The sequence below is a fragment of the Nycticebus coucang genome, chromosome 5 (assembly GCF_027406575.1).
Source record: "Nycticebus coucang isolate mNycCou1 chromosome 5, mNycCou1.pri, whole genome shotgun sequence".
Taxonomy (NCBI): Eukaryota; Metazoa; Chordata; class Mammalia; order Primates; family Lorisidae; genus Nycticebus; species Nycticebus coucang.
Window position 1 is genome coordinate 130,305,554 of NC_069784.1, and position 27,239 is coordinate 130,332,792.

The 27,239-nt window shown below is 43.6% G+C and overlaps 1 protein-coding gene across 11 annotated transcripts in view; it reads left to right on the forward strand.

Annotated features, from left to right (window-relative positions):
* The window catches only part of TIAM2 (TIAM Rac1 associated GEF 2), a 220,952-nt gene that overhangs the window by 130,062 nt on the left and 63,651 nt on the right, over positions 1-27,239 (forward strand). For 10 of the 11 annotated variants that reach the window (XM_053592932.1, XM_053592935.1, XM_053592938.1 and 7 more), the window contains 5 exons: positions 3,638-3,810; positions 6,019-6,243; positions 16,633-16,818; positions 17,505-17,651; positions 20,196-20,267. In XM_053592932.1, the coding sequence (XP_053448907.1) occupies positions 3,638-3,810; positions 6,019-6,243; positions 16,633-16,818; positions 17,505-17,651; positions 20,196-20,267 (803 nt within the window). Of the gene's footprint in view, positions 1-3,637; positions 3,811-6,018; positions 6,244-16,632; positions 16,819-17,504; positions 17,652-18,389; positions 18,526-20,195; positions 20,268-27,239 lie in introns of those variants that run through there. The other variant, XM_053592942.1, reaches the window with a different exon arrangement.

The following is a 27,239-nucleotide window of genomic DNA, read 5'->3' on the forward strand; positions in this document are numbered from 1 at the left end:
TCAGTTACAGTCTATATGTCCTGATGACAGAAAATGAATACAAGTCATGTTTGACCTCTCTACAGTTACAAGAGGTGCTCAAAGTGGTGACCATCAGCGTCCAGATGCTCCTGATCACTGCGAACTCCTGCTTGAGCTAATGCTGACCAAAGCATCCACTTGCATCGCTGTGCGTGCCGTTTTGGTTTCTTCCCCAAGTTCCGCCAGGGTAGCCAGGTTTCCACAGCACACCTCCTTTAAGGCCCCCCATAGGTAGATGTCAAGGGGTGTTAAGGTAGGAGAACGTGGGGGAAACTTGATTGCACCTCCTTGTTCTGTCCGTTGTCCTGGAAAATTCTCATCGAGGTGGCCTCTCACATCTCGGTGCACGTAATAACCCTGGGATGAAACTTTCCATTTCGCTGTTTTAAAAAGGCATCCTGTGCTTGCTGTGCTGACTCCTGTCTCGCGAGCACCCTGTTTGGTAGAAGAGTGTGGTAAGCATGTGAACCAGTCCAACACCACGGCAGGAGAAGTGGGACTTGCAGGTGTGCGAGGCCTCCCGGGTGGTCCCCTGTGCACACCACACACTGCACCGTGTGTCCACTTACCACGGATGTGTGCTGTTGTAGGCGGGTTGGAGGTCCTGTTGCACACTCACACTTCCACTGCCCTTGCATTTCCATAGCGTTCTCCAATTTCAAATACCACTTCAGAATAGTGTGGAGCGCCTCAAATGACAACTGTGCTTCCACCATGTTCTTTGATGTTCTTTGACTGTCCTGCCTGTCACAAGGTGACGCTAGCATTCCTATGATTAACACCAGCTTTTGAGTAAATGTGTATACACTGCTACCATAAATCAATTCAACTCTGAAAAGTAACACATAGATAACATCCTGTACATTTTTTGACACTCCCAATATGTGTATACATACACATGTATTTAAACAGAATTTTAAAATTATCCTCAAAGCCTCTATGTAAATAAATTTGAAACACTTTTCTGGGGTTAGCGGTTATTAGCAAACCATCTGGCTCCCTGCCTTCACTGAACGCGTAGGTATACTGGGGACACACATTTATTTGGGGGCTTGGAGGATTAATAAATTTTTAACGAGCAGTTCTGCTTTTCATCTGTCTTTTCCAGTGAGAGGAATTTCTTGTGGTTCGTCAGGGACTTTCTGGACTGAATAGTTGGCAAGGTCAATGAAGATATCCCCCAAAATGCACAACAGACTGGCTGATGGGCAGTGTTCGGAGAGGAGTTCTTGAAATAATTTTAGAATGCTCTTGATTCTGCCCTAAGATAGGCCATCAGCAGGGAATGGGGGTTGAGAGGGTGTCAGAGAAAAGGTGGGTTTGAGGAAAGACCAAGTCTAATTGCTCTCCTCCCCCTGGAGAGATTCCTACTCACGTTACCTCTTCTCTTGGATTGCTGTGCCAATCTGCTTTCTCTTTCTCCTACCCTGGTAAGAATGTCCACTGTCAGCCCGCCAGGCCAACACCAGTGCCTGACGGGGACTGCACCAGGCTGATGGCTGCAGTACCGGGGTGGGTGCAGAGGCTTCATCATTGGGGGGCAGCCTCTTTCCATCAGCCAAGGGACCCCCTTAGGGACACAGAGTTAAATGTGACGTAACAGTTAAGATTGATTTCCTGATCTTTAAATTTGATAGCCACAAAATTCTGCATATTGTTCTACATCCTGGCCTGGCTCTAAAATGAAGTGTTCTGTTTTGGTTTCACTCTCTAAAGTGAGGCCTGTAGTCTGCTGTCAATGGGCTTTTAGGTTTGGCTGCATCTCGGAGGCCCTGGTTTGCCGTTCTTTTCCTCTAGATGTGGGGGAGTATGACGTTAGGGACATGGGGTAGTAAATGTTAGCACGGTGGAAAGAATGTGGAGATGGACTCAGCTGGAGTTGCCATGTCCCCTTACCCTGGCTCTTGGACCCCAGGTCCTGGCAGGCTGCAGGTGTAGTAATGGTATCGGACAGGCCTTTCCCCATGGAAAGGTTGGGGTTGTTGCTTGTAACTGCATCACTAGCTGGAAGGAGAGTGGCTCACACCTGCCATAAGAAGCAGCTGTGGCCATAACCCCATGCTCCTTTTCCTTGTTCTTAATATTCGAGCTCTCTCAGCCTCTTAGTTGGGGTGAGTTTGAATTGCAGGGAGGAGAGTGCTCAGTGTTTTTTGGGACCATAAAGTACCATGGAGAGAGAAAGTGGGGTTTCTAAAGTTTAGGCAGGCATCCTCCTCCCTAAACTTCTGTGCTTCCCTGGGATCTATCATATAAACCTGTTTGTTCATATTAAGATTTATTTTTAAAAGATGTAGTGGACCTTACAAGAGTAAAATAGTTTTAAAACATTTAAATTTTTATGAATGAGGATGCATGCAGTAGGATGCATGCCATTCAGTGGGCCCCATTCATTTACAGCATGTTGGAGGAGGCAGGTGGTGGTTCCTCTCCCTGTCGGTGTAAAAGGTCTTTGCAAAGCACCTGGTTTGTTTCTGTTTGGTGGGTGGGTGGGACATGAGTAGTACTCAGAAATGTTTATGAGATGAAGGTTTGAAGGAATAATAAACCCATACAAGAAAACATACTCCTGAACATTTTAGAAGCATCAATTTGATTAAAAATTATGTCTGATAATTATAAGCTATTCCTGTATTAATTATTATACTTCTGCTTATAATATTTCATTAGCTTATTAGGGAAAAAAATAAGTACAGGCAGTCCCTGGGTTATGAATGGGATAGGTTCTATAAGTTTAAATTGAATTTGTGTGTAAGTTGGAACAGGTACATTTACCTATTACCTGTGTTAGCCTCTGTTTGTAAGTGTGAGTTATACACCAGTCAGCTGTTTGTAACTGGGGAACTTATTATAATAGCTTCCATCTGTAAGTTGGATGTTTGTAACTCAGTGACTGTCTGCACTTAAAAGTATGTGTCAATATTTTTAGAGTAATATTTTAAAATTCAGGCATATATAGTTTCATTTTTCTCTCTTAGTCTAAGTAAGTAGAGTTTTCTATTTACTGTGAAGTAAAACAATACACTGAAATTAAATTATTTTGAATGGCATTTGGAGAATAAGCTGGGTACTTTCTTGTAAATGGCAAAGTTCCCCAGTAGACTTGAATTCTTTCTCCCACAAATTATAAGTATAGTTAATGAATATGGGATTTTCTTTGGCCTCTCAGATTTCAGTCCCTAAATAATGAATAATGTGGTATTGTGTTTAAGAATGAGGGCCTGAGTTCATGTCCCTGCACCCCTCCGGTCCAGCTGTAGGACCCAGGCCAGTGATGCCATCTCTCAGGCTTCTCATCTGTAGGGTGGGGAAGCGTCCACGGCCTCCTCATAGGGTTTAATGGGCCAGCATGTGTGGAATACTCGGAAGAGGTAAACAGCAACTTACTTTTGGTTTTGTTATGACTGATATTACACAGAAACATCTCATTCTCATTCAAGTTCATGTAAATACAAGTATCCACGCTTCAGACACCAGATTTTCCTTGTTTCCATGTTTGCCTCTATTAATGATCTCTTTCAGGTTTGTGTGTGTGTTGACTGTACCACTTACCTTCTCCTTCCATTCCGGGATCGTCAGATCCGTGACAGACATGTGATTTTGCTGCTCTCGCTCACAGGGTGCACCCTGCTATTTTATGAGACCTACGGGAAGAATTCCACGGATCCGAGCAGTGCCCCTCGGTGTGCTCTGTTTGCGGAAGACAGCATCGTGCAGTCTGTCCCGGAGCATCCCAAGAAGGAAAACGTCTTCTGCCTCAGCAACTCCTTTGGAGATGTCTACCTTTTCCAGGTACAGTGGTGCTTTGTAAGGCGATAGCTCGTGCACTACTCAGATGAGAAAGAACAAAATTAAAAAGCAAGACTTAGAAATGAAAGAGTCAAAGGTTAGTTAGGCTTTGGTTTGGAACTTAAGCAAGAGACATGGGCCTCTGCTCTCTGCCAAGGGTAGTGGGGCCATTGCAAATCCAGTCATTCAGACAGGGGTCATTTCTCAGGATCCCGTGAGGTGCCGGGTCCCCCATGAGATGTTCCTTAGTACACATGGAGGAAAAAATCATGATCCTTGTTCTGGAGAAGCTTGAGATTTAGTGAGTGCAAGGTCCGAGGTTCCTGGAGTCCAGGCCTTATATGTGAAGCCTAGAGAATACCCTTGGGGGAGGGGCTTAGGCTCTTCCCAAGGGTCTCGAAGCTAAAGAACACACTTCTCAGGAAAACCCCCAGAGACAAGTGCGATAAGGTCTCATTTCTCAGTGGAATCGGTCTTCGGCTGTTATGGCTCCAGTCACTGCCGTAAGGATTTTGGGCAACTTTCTAGCACATGAGAAGTTGCAGAATATGGTGGTTCTGATCTGCAGGGGTTGTGGTCAGGCATAGATCTGAATCCAGGTCTATTGTTACGTTTGTCACCTTGGAGCACTTACCTCACTTCTCTGGGTCTGACCATTCAACCAGTAGAATGATAATACTATATAAGATTCTTTTAATGGTTGATAACACGTATGTATTAAGTGCTAGAGAAATTCTGTTCCTGTTATTAACTAAAAAGAGATGGGGTGATAGGCAAGAGGTGAAGGGCTTCTCAGATGCCTCCCAGTCTGAGCTCCACACTTCATATACACCCAGTGCTGGCTGTAAATTATAATAGCAAAGTAATGAATTGAGGTTTATATGAATTTTAGGGGAAGGAAAATAGCTTAAATCTGCAAGGATTTCTTAGGAATAAGTGTAAAATGAATATTTTCTTTTGTGATTCAGGCAAAATATTTTTGGTTTTAGGACGTTTTCCCTGTTGGTCCTATTCTGTGATCCCAGAGGCTTCTGGAGGTTTTTGACTCAGTGGCTTGAAGTGTGTGTGTTTCTGGACATCAAGAGAAATGAAAGTACTTCTCAGCCTGCTTTGATTCATACATACAGGATGGCCAGAAAGTCCATGTGCAGTTTTAAATCACACACAAACTTTAGGTCTATTCCGCTTTATTCAAACTTTCTATATTGTTTTTTAAAGTTTTTTTATTTTAATTTTTACATATACATGTGTTAATTAGGTTTCCAGTTCTTTTTTGCCTTCACAAAATTAAAAAGACTTAAAATATAATAACGATAATAATGCTTAAGGATTAGAAACAAAAACCTTGTAAAGAACGAACGAATAAAATACATTCAGAAAGGGAATCGAATAATTGCTACATCGAGATATTAAGCAATAATAAGGCAAAGAAAGTAACATTCACATTGTCAAATAAGAGTATGTCTATTATAGAATGCTTTGACTCTGAGATTCAGTATGGAGTCATCAGTTAATTTCTTATTTTTTTCTTAAGTATCAGAAAATAGACAACTAATATTTATAAATAAAAGTAAAAGATAATTTCAAAAAACAGATCATGCTAAATCTTATAGACCATAGAAAAAGAAGAAATACATCAAAATCATTCTACTTGATCTGAATACACCCGACATTAAAGTATGTGGTCATTGTGTCAGAAGGTGCTGAAGAGTAGAGAAAGGAAAACCATTCCCATATTTGAAAGCAATAACCTTATTGTGCATTGTCCCCAGTATTCTTCTATTTTTGTTTTTCTTCACTTGAAGTTACACGGTTAGGTGTAATTTTATATCCAGGTTTCAAAATTTCATATTCTAGTCCCAGTATGTTCTAGTCTTTTAGCGTCATGAAGATCAGCGTGTTTAGAGATTGTGTCACTACACATATCACCCTCATTACCTCCTCACCCCCCTATTGGCTGTGACTGGTTTCCGGTTTGCCCTCCTGCCCACCGTAGGGGTCCACGGGGACGTCTGCTCTGCTCTTGGTGTCCTCTCAGCCCCTCCGATTCTGCGTCGAATGGTTGTGTGTGTTTTCGAAGTTAAGTAGCTTTTCTGAAGGGCAGGTACTTCCTGGACTCTGTACAATCAAAGCCCAGCCAGCCCTTTTGGAGAGCGCTTTTGTGATAAAGTAATTTTAAATGGGTTCCCCCACCCCCGCTTCTGTGTTTAGGCCACAAGCCAGACAGATCTAGAGAACTGGGTCACCGCCATACATTCTGCCTGTGCATCGCTTTTTGCCAAGAAGTGTGGGAAGGAGGACACAGTGCGGCTCCTGAAGAGCCAGACCAAGAGCCTCCTGCAGAAGGTCGACATGGACAGCAAGATGAAGAAGATGGCGGAGCTGCAGCTGTCGGTGGTGAGCGACCCCAAGAACAGGAAAGCCATAGAAAACCAGGTACGGTGTGTCGACACCTGCACTCGCTCTTTTTTTTCTTTCTTTTTTTTTTTTTGAGACAGAGTCTCACTCTCGCCCAGGCTAACGTGCCATGGTTGTCAGTCTAGCTCACAGCAACCTCAAACTCCTGGGCTCAAGAGGCCCTCCTGCATCGGCCTCTCAAGTAGCTGGGAGCTGAGACCACAGATGCTTCCAGGGTGCCCAGCTAATTTTTCTGTTTAGAGTGGAGTGGAGTTTCACTCTTGCTCAGGCTGCTCTCGAACTCCTGAGCTCGAGGGATCCTCCTGTCTTAGCCTCCCAGAGTGCTGGGATTATAGGCATGAACCGCTGTGCCCAGCCCAGACTCGATCTTGGTGGTGGTTCCTACACCTTGGGAGAAGTACGAGTTTCTGTGGCTTCTCATTTCAAGTATTTAACGGCTGCCCTTATTGTGACGTGCGTGCTTAGGATGTTTTACAACCTTTGGTGGTTGCATATCTTTATTTACTAAAATATCTTGTCACCAAATCTTCCTTCCTAATATTGAGTGGTACCTTCTTGCGTAGCCGATTCTCTCTAATAAGGTCACTTTCCGAACAAAATCCATGTAATAAAACTAGGAGAAGATTAGGCAGGTAAGCTTCTAGTGCAGAGAATGGCTTTGGAAAGTGTGGTTTGCTGTAGCATAGCTATTTCTGTATCTGTGGGGTAAGTAAATTATTACAGAGAAACCAGATTCTTAAAAAAAATACCAAAGTAACAAAATAATTTGTATGCACTGTGATATATTAGAAGGGAATTTTACCTATAGTGTTTTATTTAAATTACAAATTAAGCTATGTATCTATGTCTGAATGTTTAACCTTGTTTAGAGTATTTTATTCATTTGCATGTTGATGATGAACTTAGAATGTAGTATGTGTAGAAAGATTTCTGGCTGGGAAAAGGAAACTGACAGGCCTTCAGTGATGAGTAAGGGTTGGGAGTGTGTAGATTGCCAGTGGGAAGATAACCAAATAACGTCCCCCTCCCTCCTGATCAGGAGTTTCTCCGTGATGGTGAGGTGGAGGCAGACCTTCCGCCGTATACCGATCTACCTTTGTGACTCTTTTTCTTATATCCTATTTTGGCTTTTTCCCTTCTTAGTTCTTTTCCTCTTGCTTATTTCTCTGAGATCTGCAAATATTGGTATCCCTAGTAGGTGCGTCTGGTTTAATGAAATAGAAATAATTACAAAACATGGGCACTGTTTCTAGGAAATGGATAGTTAGAGAGCAAGTCTTATCAATGTGAAACCAAAGAACATTCTAGAATGGTATAAATTAGGTGACAACTGACATAGTCATCCAAGTCATCCAAGAGATCAGAGAGTTGAGGACAGAGGGGACTTCCTGGAAGAAGATGGCCTTCAAAAATTGGTAAGAGGTGGGCAGGCATGGAGGGTGTCCAGGTTGAAAGGAGGGCGGGAGGGTGGAAGGGCAATTTTAGAAGTAACAGCCTGGTGGTTCGGGGCTCTGGATCGCCGAGTGGAGCCCTGGTTTAGGCTGGGCAGTAACGCAGAGCTGCTGGTTAGGTTGGATGGAAGTAGCCAGCTCCTTCGGAGGCTTTGTCTTAGTGTGCGACAAAATGTCATAAACTGGGTGGCTTATCAACAATAGAAATTTATTTCTTCCAGTTCTACAGGCCAAGAAGTCCAAGATTAAGATGCTGTCAGCCTTGGTGTCTGGTGAGGGCCTGCTTCCTGGTTCATAGAAAGTGTCTTCTCGCTGCGAACTCAGGTGGCGGCAGGGCCTGGGGGTTCTCTGTGCCTCCTTCCGTGAGGGCCTCTGCCTTCTTGACCTAATCACCCCCCTTCTTGGATTCTCTCTGCCCTGGCTGCTTCATCTCGGGGGCTACACCCGCTCACATCTGGGCAGCATTGAGGTCCTGAGGCAGCTGGCTCGCCTCCTGCTTGCTGTCTGTGTGGATGTCAGGGTGATGCTGTGATAGAGCAGAGAGCCTGAAGGAGAAAGAGTCATCCCAGTGTCATCTTCGTACCTCAGGCACAAAGAGTTTTCAGGTCCTTACGGATAGTCAAATCTTTAGGTCTAGAGAGAGGGACATTTGACCTTGAGAGGCTCCTGGTCTGTTGTGTGTGTGTCTGACATATTTGTGTGTGTATTGTGTGTGTGGCCTCCTTATGGGCACGAGAAGTCCAAGGAAATGTTTTTTAAAAACTTAAATTTTCGTTCAATGTACTTTCATTCCCTTGTCTATAGTTTGTCAATGCTTAATTGATGACATCACTGTTGGTGCTGTTTTCAGACTGGGAGGGGAAATTACTTTAACATCAACCCTGACACCAATTCAAGGGTCTCAGGTGGTCTGGTGGCCTGAAGAGAAGCTCTTTTAAAGAATTAGTGTCATTTCACTTGCGACCCCTTACCCATTCTTTGACAGGTTTGTCACGTTAGTTATTTTCAGCACAATGTCCTGATACGGCTAAGTTTTCATTCACCCCTCCCTCATAGCCCTGGCCCGTGTCCTCCCCACGTTCCCGTCTCCACACCACTGCCCCACACACACTCATCTTCTCACCATACTCTTGCAAATTTCTGGTAAGAAACAATTTAATCTTCAGAAATTCCACCTGCAAAGATTCTTCTTATCTGGTTGGCACTTTATTAGTCAGGATTTCCCAGAGGGCTTTGCGGTGGGCGACGTGAATCACCACTGCACACCATCTTCCTTGACTCATTGCCAGCAGGTTGGAGAGAGAGCGGTTTCCTCTTTACTCATAGACACAAAGAGCATGGAATGTTGGGGGACAAACCCATGCTTAGAGCTGCTTCTGTGCGATCTTCTTTGACTAGAACACTTACAAAGGCAAAGGTGTAAGGCTAGCAAGGACATGGTCTCCTGAATACCCTGTAAGTGTCTAGTTTCGTCTAAATGACGTTTTAAAAATGTCTTTAGAAGAGCAGCGCTTTATCCACTTAGCATTTATAAGTCTCAGCTTCACTGTGTACTTTTATTTATGTAGTGCTTTCCCCCAGGAACCCTGAGAACCTCAGATACAGTCATTTCTAGCCTAAAAACAGCAGAATGTGTCGTGTAGATGAACGACATCGTGCAGGTAACTTCTCTGGAGCAGGTTTTCTTGAAGTACTTCGGTGGAGAAAATGCTTGACTTTTCTGAATTAAAAGGAACTATCTTAATAATGCCAGCTCAGTAAAACAAACAAACAAACAACAAAAAAAAACGGTCATGTGGTCCTGTCCTCGGGCCTCCTGGGATTTTGTGGGGCAGGATGATACAGCTTTCATCTGACAGCCAGTGTGGACCAGAGGGCTGTTGGGTTGCCTTTGAAGTTCTTAAAGAGGAAGAGTTGTAAATTAAGCCCAGTTAGTACTTTGTTTTCCTTTCTGCTCATTATTTGAAACAAGTAAAAACAAAACCTCACCACCCTTAGACAGCCTTGGCGTTCTCCCAAGTGGCTTCCCCTTCCCCACCCCGTTGTTATTTAGGGGAGAGGGAGGCGGTTATACTATGGAACGCTGCAGCAGGGAAGGAGGAGCTCTCAGCTGAGTGAAGGGTGTTAGGATTGCTCTGGGTTTTGTGAAACTCAAGTTTTAAAATTCTAAAGAGGTTGGATTGAATTAAGACAGTTGGAAACTGCTGAAGCAAACAATGAGAACAAAGCTGTAGGGAAACTTTATAAGGTTTTGTGCAGGGGGCAGTGTGGAGAATAAGAGAGTAGAGTATTGGGTGTGAGGGGTTGGAGGGAGACAGGGCTGCATTAGGGGGTGCTGGGTGGAGACACAGACTTCATTCAGTGGGCAGTGCGGCACCGGTGGAAGGGTTGTGGGCAGGAGAGTGATGTTCCGTTTAGTCTGGTGAGTGTTGAGCCAGGCAGGTGTGTCCAGAGTGTCCACCCTCAGGATGTTCCCAGTCTAGCAGGGTGACAATTGAGCCTGTTATTTCAACATGAGGTGTTGAGTTCAGTGCAGAGGATATTCCTGAGTGCTATGGAACACAGAGCACACATGGGAAATTCAGCCTCATGTGCAGTCCTGGGGACTTCTGGAGGAGGGCTGCCTGAATTGCTTCTTGAGCAGTGCTGACCTAATTGGAAGGACAGTGGGGAAGGGCATTCCAGGCTGAGTGCTCTGCGGTAACGAGTTTGCCCTGGCGTCTCAGGCCTCAGGCAGGTGGTGAGGGGTGGGCGGGGTACAGAGGACTGTCCCTCTCTCTTCTTGGCACCACCGCAGGAGCCTCCAGTTTTGTCCCTTGTCAGATGCAACTTCCCTGCAACACCAGAGAAGGATGCTTCTAAAAGTAAAAGCCTAAGCAGGTGATGACCTGGGTTCAAGGTCCTTTACTGGATCCCTGTGGCCAACAGGATCAAGTCCCTGATAACGTGTCCCACCCACCTTTATCTAGCAACCACAGACTTCTGTGGACCCTGAGCCCACTGTTCCCCTCCTTATGCTGGGTTTTCTCTCAGACAGAGAGGACTCCTGTGCTGCGTGTGCAGGCCCGTCTCCCCTCACCCCTGCTGCCTGGCTTATCCCTTCTCCACAGTAAGAAAGGCTTTGCTTTCTTCCTCCACAGGCTGCCCTGGGCTCCTCTCCCACCCACTCCATCAGGGACTCCTTCTGTACCCTTGTAGCTGTCAGTGTCATCTCTGTCACTTCTCTCATCTGGGTGCTGTGTATAAATTACTCCTCCTAATAGCTCCTACTTTAGCACATGAGCTATGCCCTTTCTGTCTGTCGCATGTCTGAGCCCCTTTTCTCTTTGCAGCAGGAAGTTGTCCTCTGACACTGCCCCAGTCCAGTTCCTCCTGTGTTCTCAGCCTTCTCTTTTCACCCCCAGCTGACATAGCCCCTGCCCTGCCTCTCCTGTCCTCATGGTCCCCTCCCTGCTGTATGTCTCAGGCTGTAGGCATATGTCATTTCCTAGTAACTCCTTGTGGAGGCGTGCGTATGGCACCATTTGAAGGATGAGTCTGTAGACTCTTAGATGAAGGAGGTTTTCGAGTACACACCAATGTGTACTCCTGACTATTATGCCTCCAGCTTCTCAGTAGACCTGGCTGAGTCAGGCCATGCCTTGCTTGCTAACTAAGTCATGTGATGAATTGTTTTGTGTACAATAGAAATTCGTCCTCAATTTATTTGTTTTAATAACTTTGATTTTTCAGTTCAGTTTTTTAGGAATCGCATTTATTATAAAGCGGAATGAATTTTATAGTGTGTGAATTGAATCTCGAAGGAAAACAAAACTGATTCCATAAACTTCAGCTGGTTGGTGTATTAACTTTAGTGCAATCTGTTTCTCTGCTGGATTCTTTTGTGTTTGGAAAGTATAGAATGGGAGTTTTTCAGCTTCTTACACCAAAACGGAAAAACTAAGTATCTTTTAGGACAAATCCTATAATGGACAAATGACTAAATACTCTGATTAAATGACTAAATGGTAGAAAATATTTTCCTAAGAGTGTTGGGTGTGGCCGGCATGTATCTGTCATCTTTTTTAATACATCGATTATTCATTTGTTATTTTTAGCATAATGCTTCATCCCCTCCCCTCCCAGTTTTCTATGGGAAATCATAACCTTTCTGAGCTCAGTAAGTGAATCTAGCTATATTAGCCATAAAGAAGAAACCACTGCATTGAATTTGTTTTGGTACTTAAAAATGGGAGTTTCTTCCTCCAATTTTGTTATTAATCATTTTTCCTTTTTCGATGAAAGATAATGAAAACCTCTTTACAATGAGTTTTTCATTCATGTCACTTTTATATTTTATGCATGGACATTAAAAGAAATTAAAGCTCAACCTATATTCTATATAGAAGTTGAGTTTTTTTTTTAATCAGGTCCTGATGTTTATCTTTAAAAATAAGGAAACCTCTAGGATAATATCAATATGTAAAGAATTTAGAAAGGGAGTGGGTAGTCTTGGTTTAATGGAATTGATTTTGAGCATTTAGTTTTTCATAATATTAGAAAAAATCTCCAGAAACTCTTTGATAAATGTGCTGTCAGATAATATTACTATTTTAGTGTTTCTTCTTCTTCTTCTTGAAATTTACTGAGATAGCACATTTAAGACGCATTTTTTTTTATTTTTCCTTTTACATTAAAAAAGTATGTGTCTTTATCTCTTCTTTTATCTCACCTTCTGAGGTATTATTATAAAACATGTTTTTCTTCTTAATTAATAGTACTTTAAATTTGGGCTGAATTTGAATGTCAGGGCTGGCAGGAAGTTAAAATGTGAAATCTTTGATATAAGTAAGGCCCTTACATGACAATGTGGATAGTCTCACCTCCCCTGTAGAAATACCTGGAGATTTGTGGGGAGAAACAATATTGGCAATTAGGTGAAAATTTAAATGAGTGTTGTTGAGGTTACGTGGACAGTGCACATTTCCTGCTGTAACAGTCGGAAGATGTTGGAGTCAATGGCTATGGGATAGGTCCTCGATGGCATGCTTGTCCCCACGTGTTCTCTTCAGCATCAGCTGTAGGTCTGTCTTAGTCTGGAAGGACAAGCTTATTATGACTCTGGTCAATACACTTCCTTTTGGGGCCTCCATCTTGCTGCCGAGAGATGAAGGTGCGGTAACACCCGCTCCCTTGTGAGTTCGTCTCGTATGCTGGCAGTCTTTCTGAAGATTACAGGGTCTGCTTTGTGCTCCTGGATTCAGCCCTTCTACCTCCTGCAGCCGTCTGAGACACCCCAGCGTCTGAATCCATGCCCTCACCGTACTTCCCCCTGTGTAATCTTCCAAGTCCCTCTCTACAGCTTTGGCGAGTCTGTGGAAAGAAAAATCAGATATTTTATTGTTTCTGATCCAACCACAAATCTTCCTTTAAGGTTAGTGACTGATTCTTTATAAAGAACCATGACCTTAAAAACAAGATAATAGTGTTCGTAAATGTTGAATAGATGTATGACTAACCATGGCTTACTCTGCCATCCCGATCTGCAGGGGCGGGTGCTGTCAGATAACCCTACTATTGAATATTGAATGCAAGGCTGTACTAGTCAGGGGTCTCCAGAGAAACAGAACCAATAGGCTGTGTGTATATATGTGTTTTCTATGTGTGTATAGACTGTATGTGAGGAGTGTGTGTGTCTAGGAAGAGGAGGTGTGTATATGAAAAGTGTGTATGTGTTTATGTAAAGGATGCGTGTGTAAGGCTTAGTGAAGGGCAAGTTGGCTTTTTTGTCCTATTCAGGTCTTCACTGCTTAGGTGAGCCCATGTGCATTAGGAAGGGCAGTCTGGCTTGGCACCCATAGCACAGTGGTTATGGTGCCAGCCACATACACCAAGGGTGGTGGGTTCGAACCCGGCCTGGGCCTGCTAAACAATGACAACTGCAACAAAAAATAGCCGGGTGTTGTGGTGAGCACCTGTAGTCCCAGCTACTTGCAAGGCTGAGGCAAGAGAATCACTTCAGCCCAAGAGTTTGACGTTGCTGTGAGCTGTGATGCCACGGCACTCTACCAAGGGTGACATAATAGGACTCTTATCTCAAAAAAAAGGAAGGGCAGTCTGCTTTACTCAGCATGCCCTTTTTTTTATATTTTATTTTCTTCCCTTTTATTAAGTCATATACGCATAGATCATGAAAGCATACCCATTTAAATGTTAATCTCATCTCCAAACATCCTCACAGTCGCACCCACAACATTGTTTGACTAAACCTGTGGGGCTATCAGGTTGACATCTAAAATGAGCCACCACAAAGCCTCAAATTAGGATAAGGATATGGAGCGGCCTTGGCACAGAGGAGTCACAGGGCTGCTTTTCTTTTGAATTTTCTACTAAGTGAAATTTTGAATTACATCTGCAGTGTTCATAGTCAACTGAGATACTAGTTCTCTTGAAACTTATGCAGATATTAGCAAACCTCCTGATTTTTCTAAGAGTCACTCAGCCCCTTCTTCTCCAACAGGCCTGTGCCTCTGGGCCCTTGTTCTTCCTGTGAATTCACCTGCGTTTTGTCACCTGGTCTGCCAGCTTTGGGTAGAGAGATCTGTGAGTGCTGGAGAGTAATGAAGTGTTTCTGACAAAATTGTGAGATTTCCTGTGTGATCGGCTGGGATGGAACCGTCTTACGCTGGTGGTTTGATGTGTAGTCACATGGATATCTTAAATGGTGCTTTTAAAACTACATCGTAAACTGCAAATTTTGGTGAAAGTACAAAAGGGGGTCGTTTTCCCTGATTTATCCTGATTGGCACAGACCTGGATTTTATTTTATTTTTTATCTTTTTACTCCACTATCTTTTACATCTTGACCTGTGCTACCCAGTGACTCATTCATTTTCTTTCTTTTCTTTTCTTTTTTTGAGACAGAGTCTCAAGCTGTCGCCTTGGGTAGAGTGCCGTGGTGTCACAGCTCACAGCAACCTCAAACACGTGGGCTCAAGCGATTCTCTTGCCTCAGACTCCCAAGTAGCTGGGACTACAGGCACCTGCCACAATGCCTGGCTATTTTTTTTTTTTAAATTGCAGTTGTCATTGTTGTTTTACCTGGCCTCAGTATGTGTGGTCGGCACCCCAACCCCTGAGCTAGTCTTTACAGACACTGAAATTGTTTTGTTGAGCTCTGGGACTTCATTGTTTTGCTGACCCATGATGAATTAATAAGTTCTTTGTTTAGATTTTGTAGGTATCATTTTTTTTTCCACATGGAAAAGTTATATAGTGACCTTCCTATGAAACAGATATGGAGAATTTTGGAGGTGGGGGCCTGGGGAATACCCAGGATTTGTAATGCTTTTCTGTGGAGTTGCTGAAGGGAATGTAGAGGTCAGTGTTGGAAATCCTTCAAAATATCATTTCTGCAGAATTAAAGATTAGCCTGGTAAGTGTGGTGTGAAAGGTCAGGATCTATTTGGGTGCTCAACGACACGACACAGCTGGAGACGCAGTTGTTATGAACGAAATGACGGAACTCCTGCCTTCTCAGGCCTGTGCTGCAGACTTTATCTAGACTGCTCTTGAGACCTTTTGAATCACTGCTTTCTGTTCATCTGCAGAATCCTTGTGTCAGCAAGTCTCAGGAGCCTTTCTTCACCTACTAATTTATCTTTAAAAGAAGGCAAAATTCGTCTGAAACTCACCTTGACATCCTTGGAAGTAAGGAGAGTGGCCACCAGAGTTTGACTGTTTTCCTTTACCCACTCATGACCTGGGCTTGAAGGAAACTCTGCTGTGTAAAGAGCAGTGCATACTTTTAATTTTATTCAGATGTACCTATGGTGGCTCTTCTCCAAGATTCTTAAAATAGGAGGAAAAGCTCTATTTGTCCTTCTCCCTGAAGTCCATCAACTTCTTAGGGTTTTGAGTCATTTGCTCAGAATGAACAGAAATGTAAAGCCACTGCCTCTTTTTATCCACATCTCTTCGTTTATTTGGTAAATCTAGTTTGGGATCAGAGGGTTGTAAATGTGAGGTGAAATGCAATGAAGTAAAAAAGCGGACTTAGAATTTACATCCTGTTTTTAGTCCACATAGTTGAGAGCAGTGATTTTCAACCTTTTTTTATCTCACAGCACACTTGAACCTGTAGTTAAACTTTTGCAGCATAAATTATGTTGATAGAAAAAAGGGTTGAATATGCCTACTGTGTTTCGATCTTCTTTCAAAAATGATTGCATTGGTGCAGTGCCAGCCACATACGCTGAGGGTGGTGGGTTTGAACCTGGCCCGGGACAGCTGAACAACAATGACAACTGCAACAAAAAAGTAGCCAGGGGCGGCACCTGTGACTCAGTAGTCACAGGTGGCCCCATATACCGGAGGTGGCGGGTTCAAACCCTAGTCCGGCCCAAAACTGCAAAAAAGAAAAAAAAAAATGTAGCTGGGTGTTGTGGCGGGCACCTGTAGTCCCAGCTACTTGGGAGACTGAGGCAAGAGAATCACGTAAGCCCAAGAGATTGAGGTTGCTGTGTGCTGTGATGCCACGGCACTCTACCGAGGGCAACATAGTGAGACTCTGTCTCAAAAAAAAAAAAAAAAAAAAATGATGTCACTAATCTTTAAAAATTTTCATGGCATATTGAAGATCTTCTCATGGCACACCAGGCTGCAGCTGCACACGGGTTGAAGATCACTGGGTTACAGTGTTGGGGTTCTCCGCAGATCATGTCACCTGGGCATGCCACTGTGTTGGGATATTAGCTTTCCTTGGTTTGGGGCCATCCAGATGCAGTCCAGTGCTGGATGACCAAGCACGTTTTGGTGGGTGGGTTTGAGATGACCCACCCGCCAGAATGCAGGGGAAGGCAAATTTACACTTCCTGAAAATCAGCTGAAACTAATTTTTTCTTGATGTTCGTGATTTTCATTTTGACCCGTGAGTATGTGTAATTTTTATTTGACTCATCCCTGCTCTCGCTTTAAGATCCAGCAGTGGGAACAGAACCTGGAGAAGTTCCACATGGAGCTGTTCCGGACACGCTGCTACCTGGCCAGCCTGCAGGGCGGGGAGCTGCCCAACCCCAAGAGTCTCCTCGCTGCTGCCAGCCGGCCCTCCAAGCTGGCTTTGGGCAGGTTGGGTGTCTTGTCCGTTTCTTCCTTCCACGCTCTGGTAAGTTCCCGACGGAGGCTGTGTCAGTGGCGTTGGGGCGTGGGGGGCACTGTAATGCAGGGATTCTGGGATGCTCACCCTTCTCCAGCTTGTGGCCACCAGCTGTTCTGGGACTTGCCCAGTAACTGAGGAGGTCACCTGGAGGACAGGGGAATGGGGGTGGAGGGGAGGAGATTTCCTGCTGTCAGGAGTCCCCCGTCTCACTATTGCCTGTTCTAGAATCCACCTGTCGGGGATGGTCACTACAGATTCACGTCTGCCTCTGCCTTTCTGCTGCTCCACCTCATCCCACCTGAAAGGGGGGATCCCCAGAGAGGAGCAGCATTGGGGTGAGGCTTTAAAGGACTGATTCCTGATGGTTTTCTCGGAGACAGCCCACTGGGTTTTCTGAAATCCCTCCTGTTTCAGAGGCATCTGCGAATTGTGCTGGCTCAGCTCAGGGGTGCAGGGGTGGTTTTGCCAACCCTCCCACCGGCACGGAGAGATCTGAATGTTGTCACTCGGCTTGTGTTATCCAGATGAGAGATACTATATGGTGGCTGCATTTCCACTATGTTAGACACACACCTTTGGCGATGGTCAGAATGCAGTCGCAGTAAACAGGGTTTATTTGCATTAGGGCAACTGTTAATTCTGTCACTCAAATAATAAGCTTTAAGATTTTTTTATACTGTGTATTAAATTAGGTATGTTCTAGAGATGACTCTGCTCTTCGGAAAAGAACACTGTCACTGACCCAGCGAGGGAGGAACAAGAAGGGCATATTTTCCTCGTTAAAAGGGCTGGATACCTTGGCCAGGAAAGGGAAGGAGAAAAGACCCTCTATAACTCAGGTGAGCTCACCCGCACAAGACAAACTATAGACTAGAGTGAACTTCCTGAAACTCCTGATTTTCAGCCTGCTACAAATCGTAAATGTTCATCCTCCGTTAACACACTCACTGCCGTGTGAGTTGCATTTAACTTACAAACGCTAGTTTTGAGCCCAGGGCCTTGCGACACATATATAACTCACATATTTCTTGACCTAATAAAACACTGTGGCCCTAAAGAAAAAAAATTTCTTTTTCTAAGTGTGGCAGTCAGTGTGTTAAGAATGAAATAGTCAATTCAGAGGAATTCAGTCAGAGCACAGGCTTTTCTCCCCAAATGAAAATATACAAATTGCTTAATCCATCTTAGCATGCCCAAAGAGGTAGTCACACTTTGTGCATTGCTTAGGAACACAAAAAATAAGAATGATCAGAAAATAATCCACACTTGTGGACTTCAGTACTAATTTTTTTAAATATAGATTTTGTATTTTAAAATGTGGAAAACTATTAACAAATTGATAGTGGCAGCTAAATTCTGCTGATAGTGCTAGATAATTTGCTCACTCAATTCTTACAACGTGACATAGGCATTTTGTTGCCCCATTTTACAGATGAGGAGCCTGACACTAGGAGGGCTGAGTCAGTTCTCTTCTTCCTATTCTGTAGCGTCTATAGGGCAGGACTGGGGCTAGTACCTGCCTGGGTCCAAAGCCCTGAGATACGGGACAATTGCTGCTGCTGATTGGAGGAGTAGCAGCTCTTTTAACATTTTGTCAAGTAAAAATAGCCTGAACATGGATTGCTGAAGTGTGGCCTCAGGACAGAGAATTCCTTGCAGAATATTTGAATATGCACGCGTGAAGCACCTATGTGTTGTGACGTGTATAACGAGGTGCTTGATGATACATTTTTTTCTTACTGAATGATATAAAGTGTTAGGATTAATCTTTTTTCAAAGACTTGAAAAGATGAGTTATATTATGACTCATATAATACATAAGTGAATAGGGAAAACATTTGCAGTTAAAAATAGAGAAGTCCTTGTTTTTATTTTCAACAATTGCTATTATTCTGATTATACTTTCAGTATCATCTTAAGTCACATTTTATCAGAACATTATTTCCTGATTTGTATATGGCTGTTTATTTGGGTGGGGATAGCACTGTTGTGACTTAGATGAATAAGAGGGCTCGTGTCATCTTTGACCTGTTTAAAACCTTGAAGCAATAAAGGTGGAGGGGGTGGGGAGTGGGCTGGTTGAAAGACAGCACGATCATGTGAGACCTCTTTTATGTGGCTGCTGTTTCTGCATATTCATATACAGAAAGAAGATCATATTTTAAAATTCTGACTCTACTGGCAATTTAATTGTAAAGAGAGTAATCATCTATTGGTTATGCATGGAAATACATTTCTTCATTATGGATTGTGGTCAGCTACCAACCCTTGGCTGGTGCTAGGACTGTGCTTCTGAATTGGATTTCTGTGATGGTTAACTAAAGTCCTTATGGCATTTTAATCAGGGTAATCCATTCCATATAATTAAATGATAATTTGATAACTTTCTTATTTTTCTTAGAGGTAGACACTCAGCTAATAAGATACGAGATTAATGGTATTTACCCATAATATGTAGTAAATGTTCTCAACATAAGGTTTCTTAATGAACAAAATCATTTGTTTGAACCTTTCTTTTTTTTTTTTTGCAGTTTTTGGCCAGAGCTGGGTTTTAACCCACCACCTCCGGCATATGAGGCTGGTGCCCTACTCCTTGAGCCACAGGCTCCACCCTGAACCTTTTTTTTAATTTTAAAAGCTATGAAAGTAATTATAGTGTTTATATACACTATATATACTTATAGACACTATATATAAGTAATTATATACATATAAATGCACATGTATATATACCCCATATATATACATATTGTATATCGATTATATATAATTGAATAGTAGGTATCCCTAAATGTTTACATGTCCTTTAATGTTATTCTGCTACAGAAGGCAAAATTTAGAAAAATAAAGGAAATTATTTTTAGTCCCTCTACTAAAACTGATTTTAACCTTTAACTATAATTTCTTCCGAGATTTATTCTGTGTACGTATTATAAAAGTTATGAGCTTGATTTTGGTGGCTTTGCCAGCTCGACCTTGAGCTCTGCTTGACATTTTCAGACATGTCTACTTTTGGTTAAGAGCAACGTCAGGAAGGTCCGAGATGACGTGACTAATACATGACATCAAGGAAAAGTAAAATATTTAACTGTATGGAAAGAAAAACCAGTAACTTCTTCCTCAGAGTTAAAACTTTAAATGCATGAGAAGAGGAGATGGTATAGATAATGGTAGGAAGATCTTAGAAACTGTTACAGAGCTTCAGTTTTGTTTTTTCTTTAGGGACAGAGTCTCACTTTGTCGCCCTGGGTCGAGTGCTGTGGCGTCACAGCTCACAGCAACCTCCAGCTCTTGGGCTTAGGCGAATATAGAACTTCAGTTTTTAAGTGCAGAAACAGGGTAGCTGGCAGAGCCGTTTCATTAGTCTTTTTTCTCCTTGTCAGATATTTGATTCAAGTGGCAGCCATGGATTTTCTGGAACTCAACTACCTCAGAACACCAGTAACTCCAGTGAGGTAAACGTCGCTGCAGGTGGCAGCCATCTTGTTTCACATTGATGACATCAGCGCTGAGTTCAGTGGGAAATGCTGGTTCAGAACCTTTATACGAATCTGTAAAAAGTAAATTTAGAATTAAAATGGTCCTAGAGGGTAACTAAAGGTGCTCTAGGAATGCTAAATATTTCTGGAGGCATCTAAATGCATGATAATGCCATCTTAAAATTAGCGACAGGACGAGGCTGAAGGCGGAACAGCCTCTTCCATTTATGCGCCTCTACCCTCAGCCTCTTTTGAGAGTGCAGTGGATCCAAAATAGTATTATCTTCTCAGGATCGCCAGGGGGTCTTCACACAAATAGCACGTTTTGTGCTAAGCGTCTTGAAGCTTAGTGTCTCTGGTAGAGCTGGGTAACTGCCCTTTCTAGTGTCTGGGATTGCTTCTCATCCCACAAATCCTCAGAATTATTTCCAGGTGGAACCCAGAGTGTGGCAAGGCTGGCCCGGTTTGTGCTGCTGCTTCTTTGCGACTCCCCAACCCATGCTGTCCCCTTAAGCTGTGTTGCGTGTTTCTGAGGTATTTCTCCGTCTTCTCCTCTGCCAAATCATTTTATCTCCAGTCTGCCCCCAACAAACTTTGTCGAAAACTATTTGTTGAGGTTAAAAAACTGATATTAATAGGTAGGCTTGGACAAAATTCATAGGCTTTTGCAGAAGCAGGAAGTATTCTTTAATAAGTTAATGGGGATGATTCAGTGAATTGGGAATTCAGCTCGAAAAAACTGAGGACTGGTGGAGTGTCAGACACTGTGGCATATCCTGGGGAAGTGAGTGAGATCCTAAAATACACAACAGAGCCGGCCACATATTCTGCCCTGGGTGGGGGCAGCCCCAAGCCTCTCCCAGTGCTGCCCTATTTTTGAAACCGCCCCCTGGTGACTGTGCCTGAGGTGTCCTGCATAGTGAAAGATGAGCTCAGAATGGGTCAGAAATTCATTTTATTTATTTTTTATAAAATAATAATTATTTCAAAATCCAGGTTAAATCACACGGACCTCTGGGAACTTGACTTGATTTTTGCTGTTACTTTTGCAGCATCATTATTTGCTCAGTTCTTACTAAACGTTATACTTAACTGTCTTTTACCACTAGCCATCCTGTTACGGGTAGATGTTGTTTCCCGGGAAAGCTTGTGATTGGGACACTGAGTCTAGAATTTATACATGCATGAGAAGTGATTATCTGTATATTCTTGATGTACAGCACACTTCCAAGGGTATAGTACTCATATAGTAAGTTTGGTGATAAATTATTTTAGATATAGTTTTTTAATGGCTGAAAAGAACTGTTTGATCTCCAGTAAAAGCCCCTAAGTTTAGGGTCATATCTCTTCTAGCATTATATAACAATTTAAAATTCTTACTTTGAAAGCTAAGACATTATATTATCAAAGCACTTTCTATTAATAGGTTTTATGATGGACTTTGAAACTAAATTTTGCTAAAATAGCCATTAACGGTGAGAATTAAGCTTAGTGCTTATTTGTGTTGGGCTCAAATTATCTTCTTGTAATTTAATCAGCAGGTCCCATCAATGCTTTAAGGGGTGGGAGGAATGTATTATTACTGCATCTGGTTTTCTTTAAAAAGCACATGTATCCAAACAGTCGTTCCTGTTTATATTTACTAGGCATTACTCGATACTGAAGAAACTCCTTTCATTTATAGGACTGTTTTAATGGGGCATCTGTCATCGTACTTAGATAACTAACTAGGTTCAAACAGAATGGCAAATGGAACTAAGAGTGTACTTTGGGGCGGCGCCTGTGGCTCAGTCGGTGGGGCGCCGGCCCCATATACCGAGGGTGGCGGGTTCAAGCCCGGCCCCGGCCAAACTGCAACCAAAAAATAGCTGGGCGTTGTGGCAGGCGCCTGTAGTCCCAGCTACTCAGGAGGCTGAGGCAAGAGAATCGCTTAAGCCCAGGAGTTGGAGGTTGCTGTGAGCTGTGTGAGGCCATGGCACTCTACCGAGGGCCATAAAGTGAGACTCTGTCTCTAAAAAAAAAAGAAAAAAAAAAAAAAAGAGTGTACTTTGGTTTTTTTATATCTTTGGGACCAAAAATTCTGCCTGAGTTGGCTTAATAATTAATATCTTAGGCTGGATGCAGTGGCTCACACTGGTAATCCTATCATTTTGGGAGGCCAAGGCTGGAGGATTGCTTGAGCTCAGGAGTTTGAGACCACCCCTAGCAAAAGCAAGAACCCTATCTCTACTAAAAATAGAAAAACTAGCTGGGCATCATGGCAGGTGCCCATAGTCCCAGCTCCTTGGGAGGCTGGAGCATCACTTGAGCCCAGGAGTCTGAGGTTGTCGTGAACTATGATGACTGCATCGCACTCTAGCGTGGGCAGCAGAGTGAGACTATCTCAAAAAAAAAAAAAAAAAAAAAAAAAAAAATTTTATTTTTCTAGTTTTCCTTTGCTAATCGTTCTTAGAGAATGTTTATAACCTGTGCAAAACATCCATTTTTATACTGTAAGTACATTATGTCCTCCATTTGTATAACACAGGCCGTTGGAAGGGCCACGCGTGTTTTTAAATATTCCACTCTAATTGGCGCGTCCTGTTACAGCCCAACAGTGAGTCACCCTAATTTGAAATCTGTTAAAGTTGGAATAAAGCCAGTCTTACTTGAGCATTTTTAAAAAGTCCCTATGAAAGCTTTTCATAGTGACTTCTTGATGAGTAAGAATGAGTCCCATACAGCCTTTGAAGGGAGGTGTTTGTCATGGAGATTATGACACAAAACCCCCACAGAGCCTCAGGATGGCAGCGACCCCAGAAGCTTCCTTGCAGAAATTAGCCCTCTCTCCTGGAAAATTGGCTTGGGGTGTCCCGACTTCTGTGGCAGCAAGTGAATGGAGTATTGTTACATTAGTCATTAGCTCCAAACTGAAGACAAAAAATACCTTAATGTTGGTTTCTTAAATGGAAAATATGAAACACCTCTGTCTTGACCAGAGGGCGGTAGTCTGTTTCAATAGAACATTTGTGTGGAACCTCCCTGGGCGTCCATGCGCATACACAGGCATGTTCAGCTAGCTAGCTAGGTCTTTGTTTCCCCTTCCTATCAGTGATATTTGGGCCTTTGCCCAAGAAGGAAATAAACACTTTCTCCTCTATGACGTTTTGCTGTTGTTGGGGAAACCGAGAGCAGGCAAGTCCCTTTTGTGTTTTCTCCTCATCTCCCTTGCTAATAGACTCTCCCTCTATCAGCCACCGCGATGGTGTGGGCCCATTTGTGACAGCCAGATTGTGATTTTGCCTCTCACTTCCCTTCAGCGATCCAAGTAGTAATTATGAGCCATTTGATCCAAAAGCATCTGCTGTGACAACACGCGGAGTTTCAATTTTCTCCCCTTGCTGCATACTGAGCATGAGTAATTTGACATGTGGTTTCAGGACCATTCATGTAATCATCGTAATAATGCTTCTGCAGAAGTCACCCTACCAGGAGAGCTGGCGAGATCTGCAGATGTTCACTGCTTAGTCTGCCGTGGGGTGGCTGCAGTGCAGTCAGGGTCCCCTTTCTGGTCAGAATAGGACCACATGGTGGTCTGAGCAGCGGTTACCAGGTGACCACTTCAGTGACCCCAGGTATTGGAGCAAGGGGTGATTCTCAAGCAGTTCTTTGTAGTGACTGTCACTGAGTTGCAGTGGTTGTGCCCGCTGCAGTATAATGTCACAATCTAGGCTAGGCCTGCACAGCTGTCTGCATCCGTCTCCTAACCTCGAGTGAGGCTGGTGTTTTTAAAGGTGAAGAAATTCAAGTGCAGAGATGTTAGATAACCAGCCCTAACAAGGCCGGGATTTGGCCCTGATTGTCCTTCTGCTGTTACGTTTTTGTTGCCTCCATTTTTATTCTCTAGGATTTGAGACCTTGGACAGGCTAGTTAGGAATTATTTTTTCTTTTGGGGGGGGTGGCGAGGAAGGGAAATGGAGTAAGAGAGAGGGTGGACGGCCTTGGCAGAGGTAGCCATCCCTGGAGTTCTGGGTGAGTGGTTACAAAGCTTCATCTAACAGCACCTTTGAAAAGGATAATGAGCTGAGAAAAGAGTTTTCCAGATGGCTCAATGGGGGCGGGGGTGGAGGGCTAATTTTCAAGATTCTCTGCTCCTTTTATGAAGAGAACGTAAGAGAGTATTTTCTCTGACTTATTGGAACTAAAGCACGTGTGTGTTCAGTGTGGACAGCGTTGGCCCTTCTCGATGGAATGAGTCCAGCTTTCTCTCCTGTGGGCGAAGTTTATAGCAACCCAGGAGACCTGTCAGCACCAAGTAGCCTCATTCTTTTTCCAATTCTCATTAATTAATCAATTCCACATTCTTGTTACTTCCTTTAAAAGCTTCACCTTTCTTGCACTGTACCCATTTGTGGGATACGCATGTTGGTGTGTGTATGGGCTTTGCACACAGAAAACAATCACATCTGAATTTTTACTGAGGGGTCTCTTGAAAGGGTCGGAATCCCTGACAGGCAGCTTCTCTCCTGTCACTGCATCTTAGGTCAACAGTGTACACTCAGAAAATGGCTCAGAGAAGGCATCGCACAGCACCTTCTTCAACTGAATGTAGTAGGAATATTCTTGTGTCCTTCCTTCCATCCCTCCATCCACCGGCACACTTTTCTCTTATCCAGGATTTGTTCCCCTTTAATAATTTGTTAATTTCTTGGAACTTGAGATAGTATTAAGAACTTGACATTGTATAAACAGATTTGAATAAGGTACTGGAAATGGACAGCTTTGACCTTCTGTGCCTGGGTATGACTAGGGACTGCTGGTTGTATCCAGCTCTGTCCCCATGCGCTGGGTGTGTTCCTGGTTCGGGACACCTTGTGTTAAGGGCCAAAGGAGACTGAGAGTGTGGGGGGCGGGGACTTAGAAATGACCATGATATGATCAGGGCTTTGCTAAGTGCGATGCCAGGAATATAGAGTAAATTCACATCATTAGGTGGAGACAGTAGAGACTCATTAAGAGAAGGGTGGCGTTTTGAGTAAGGCTGGGAGATGCGTGTGTTTTCAGCATGTGGCTGTGTCAGCAGGCAAAGGAAAGTGGACTAGGGGGTCTAGAGCAGGAGCATGACCCCTTTCTGAGGAATCTCGGGTGAGCTGTTTTGTTCATCTGGACCCTGGTGTGTCTGGCAGTGTGATGCAAAGGCTGTGCCCGTCTAGCAGGGAGCCACCTGCCAGGCTGACATTTTTGGATAGTTTAGGGGCAGTTAGCACAGGCTCAAGTCAACTTCTAGAGTTCGAATCACCGAGGTATCTCAGTCCCTAGTTGCTTGAACTTGGGCAAGTTTCTAGATGTTTCTGAGCCTTTTTTTCACCTGTTAAATATGGGGTCATGACAGTGCCTACCTGAGAGGGCTGGTTGTGAGAGGTGAGTGAACTTTCATAAAGGTCCAGAATTTATTTCATTTGGCCCTGTGAAGTGCAGTCTGCCTGTGATGAACAGTGCAGGTGGGGTGAGAGGGTGACAGGGCGCAGCTGTGAATGCGTTGTTCCCCGAGGCTGGTGATGAGAGGCAGATTGCTCTGCAGCTGTCTCTGGGGCTTCCTCTCTCGGCCCTGCTCTATGTGTGGTTCTTTATTCCACAGTGTCCTCTGCTGGGCCCTAGATGGCTTCCTGACAAATGTAGCTTCAGACTTGGGGCCTGTGCCTTTAAGGTGGCACCTGTTTGTTGTGAGCACACCTGGTTGGAATCACTGCCCGGGTGAAAAGAAGTACCTGGGAGAGCAAACCAGAGGAAAGCCGAGCGCTGTGTGACACGGAGCCCCTCAGCAGAGCACGGTGCCCAGGCTGGTTCCTGGCATCCTTGGCTCCAGGCATCTGCTCTGTCTCTTGTTCTTTCGAGCTGGCATGCGAGCGGCGGTTCTTTCTGGCTGTGATCATCCTTTCAGGAAAATGTGCTGAAAAAGTGACAGATCCATGACAGATCCAGAAATGTCACTTCAGAGTTGAGCACAACACTTTCAAAAAGATGATGCAGAAAGACCAATTCTTCCTTTGCTTTGTTCTTTGGCATTTGTTTCTTACATCTATTCTACTCTTTGATTCATTCACTCATTTATTTATGAGACGGTCTCATCTGTCACCTGGGCTAGAGTGCAATGGCGTCATCATAGCTCACTGCAACCTCAAATTCCTGGGCTCAGGTGATCCCCCTGCCTCAGGTTCCAGAGTAGCTGGGACTACAGGCATGTGCCACCACACCCAGCTAATTTTTCTATTTTTTGTAGGGATAGGGTCTCTCTTGCTGAGGCTGTTCTTGACTGCCTAGCCTTAAGCAATCCTCCTGCCCCAGCCTCCCAGAATGCTGGAATCACAGGTATAAGCCACTGTGCCTGGCCCTATTCTAGTCTTTAAATCCTATATAGGAGGATCTTTTACTTTGTGCTTAAAAATGCATGAATTCAAAGTAAAATCTTCCAGCAGCAGTAACTGTAAGGGATGCTGACTGGTATGTAATAGGTGATCATATGAACAGGTAACATTTTCTGATGTGTAAAGTCCTTCACATATGTGACCTCTTTTGTTCTCCAAAGCTTGTATTGTTAATTGATAAACTTAGGAATCATATTAATGATGCCACTTTTCACCGTTCGGGGAGCTGAGGCTTAACAAGGTACCTGCTTTGTTCCATGTCACTCTGTTGGTTAAGTGGTAGAGTCTGTGACCTTTGCTTTCAAATCCCCAATTCTTTTCCTTACTACCATGTTCATAGGGGAATCTTGCTAGAGAGAAACATTTCTCAGTTGCTTAAGAAATACTACTTTTTGTTAAAAATTATAAAAATACATATTAGTATGAAGATGTCAAACTGCTGTGATGGTGAAGTTTAGCAAACTAAACTTCTTGGGGAAAGGCTTCTGGTAGGTGTTCTGGGATGATTTTCTAACAGTGTCTATGTGCAGGATAGAGAAAAGC